This window comes from Symphodus melops (genome assembly GCF_947650265.1).
Source record: "Symphodus melops genome assembly, chromosome: 19".
Lineage (NCBI taxonomy): Eukaryota > Metazoa > Chordata > Actinopteri > Labriformes > Labridae > Symphodus > Symphodus melops.
Window position 1 is genome coordinate 22,508,460 of NC_136709.1, and position 2,362 is coordinate 22,510,821.

Consider the following 2,362-nt stretch of genomic DNA (forward strand, 5'->3'; position numbering starts at 1 on the left):
GAATTACAGATAGTTTAAAAACATGTTGTCATACATGTCTGACTTAGTAAAACTACATGATTAATATTTAATAAACAAACATGACCAACCCTAACCCATAGCAGCAGCTGAAGTTGGGCACTGCACATGGAAAAGGCACGCCATGATCCCCGAACGCAGGACAGCAACTGATTTGAACGCTTCGCATGTGCGAAGTACAACGCGCAGCCAACAGTTTCAGGGCAATGCAAAGAGGCAACAGTTCCCCAGTTGGTCCAGGGTTAGGGTAAACTGATCCTGATTGGACAGCTTTGTGTGAGATTCTGTTCTGATGTAGGGTATCACATGTTGCTGGCGTTTGTCACTTTAAGCAACATGCTCGTCCTCTAGCACCACCAGCAGGTTAAAGTTGTCATTGTCCCCACAAGAGAGGTTTTCAGACTCTGATGATCATTTCATGACCAGTCATGAAAGTTTCATTTTTTCTCTCTGTTGTAAAAAAAGTCTTTATAATCAATTTTCATTAGACTTCTGTACATGTTCAATGTTAGCATGCTAACACTGATTGTTTTAGCATTTAAGCATGCTTACACTATGCACATTAGACCATTACAATAACTGACTTAGCATGTTAGCATTCAGCTCAAAGTAGGCCTACTACAGAAGCTAAACTGTTATATCTTGCTCTTGAGGTTACTGAATTTGCTGAAGTTGCTGTTGCCTGATTGTGTTGCCAGATAAAGTTCCCAATGCATGGTTGTCCTTTCCTGTTAGTCAACATTAAAGAGAATATGTTAAAAATCCTATTCAGTGAAAGATCAAACATTCTGTTAAAATTTTACATTTAATTCTCATTGAAAAACATCAATAACTATTTTTCTTCACACGTCTTCAAAACTATTATGTCATATATTTGATATCTTACAAAACTACTGAAGATTCAACTACAAAAATACAGAAGAAGCAATGAGCATCACCCTCAACACAATCCAACACTTCCCAACACCTTCAGTTCAGTTCTTCTATGTATTGGGGTTAAAGGAATGCTGCACAGATTATTACTGGAGCAGTTATTTCACAGGAGCAAAGCCACAAAGAAAAATGTCTATGAACACGGATGAGGAGATTTCCACTGAGAGGTCAGAGGTCATTCGTTGTAACCATGTGACCTCTCTCAGAAATGTTTTCAGACTGTCGGCAGGAACAGAATACTGAATATTAGTTTTGAAAGACAGAGCCAGAAATAAGAAGATGACTTTTTCTACTTGTTTAAAAACATATGTAGCTCCATATTTCAGACAGACATTATTATTATTAGCCCTATGCTAAATATGAAACTGCAGGCCTGAGCTATGTGAACACACTCTGCCCTCCAGAGTTAATTATTTACACATTTCTGAGTTTGAATATTTTGTGTGCTTCTAAAACCTCCACATTACATTCAGGTTCTGTACAGAATATAAAGCATGAGGGGCTTTGGGTGTGCTGGGAGACATGTTTTAACCTTTGGACAAAGCCGGGCTGGAGGATCACTATCCTCACTTATTTTACTTGTTATGCTAAGCTAGGCTAATGTTGGCTTCATGTTCAGCAAAGAAGTATGAAGGTGATATCAATATCCTTATATGACATAAAGCAACAGAGAGAGCTGTTTTCCATGAGTTCACTTGATGATCGTTGCACATTAGTCTGAGTCCATCAGCTTAAAATCTTTTTCAGGTTTCTGCAGGATTTCTAAAACATTGTCCGTCACATCAGTAGAAGCAGAACAGCTTGTAAAGCACCGTACGCTCTGATGTTGACCTACAGACATTGTTCAAGGTTTAGGCATGATAAAGGCATGGCTCAGTGCTGATGGGGCCCCTGGCAGAGGGTTAGAGGTCAAGAGTCAAGAGGAGGAGACGGGGGTGGACTGAAGATGGGATCTACATCACGAATTGGCTGGATGAGTATTTAGCACACAGAGCCGGTGGGATCAGCCTCCCCAGGGGTGTAGAAATCTGGGATGGGAAGTCCAGTGTGCAGTGTGACCTGAGCAGAAAAACATTCACCTGCAGTACATGTTAATAAATCAGGGGAAAACATGTTTTCTCTGCTCTCTCTGTCTGTGGGCAAAGAGAGCAGAGAGCGATGAGTCTTTGAAGCGTCCTCTTTCAACATGTCAGTTAAGCTGATAGAATCAGTTTAATCAACGTGTAAGAAGAAAAGCTCTTCATGTCTGTCTCTACAGAACAGATAAGACCACGGAAAGACCCATATATATATATATATATATATATATATATATATATACCAATATATATATATATATATATATATATATATATATACCAATATATATATATATATATATATATATATATACCAATATATATATATATAT

At 38.4% G+C, this 2,362-nt stretch overlaps 1 protein-coding gene across 2 annotated transcripts in view; it reads right to left on the minus strand.

The window, feature by feature from the left end:
* Window positions 1–334: 334 nt before the first annotated feature.
* trim9 (tripartite motif containing 9) overlaps window positions 335–2,362 on the minus strand; it is a 14,246-nt gene continuing 12,218 nt past the window's right edge. For both annotated transcript variants that reach the window (XM_079370184.1, XM_079370183.1), the window contains one exon: window positions 335–2,010. In XM_079370184.1, the coding sequence (XP_079226310.1) occupies window positions 1,933–2,010 (78 nt within the window). In that variant the 3' untranslated portion in view covers window positions 335–1,932. The remainder of the gene's footprint in view (window positions 2,011–2,362) is intronic.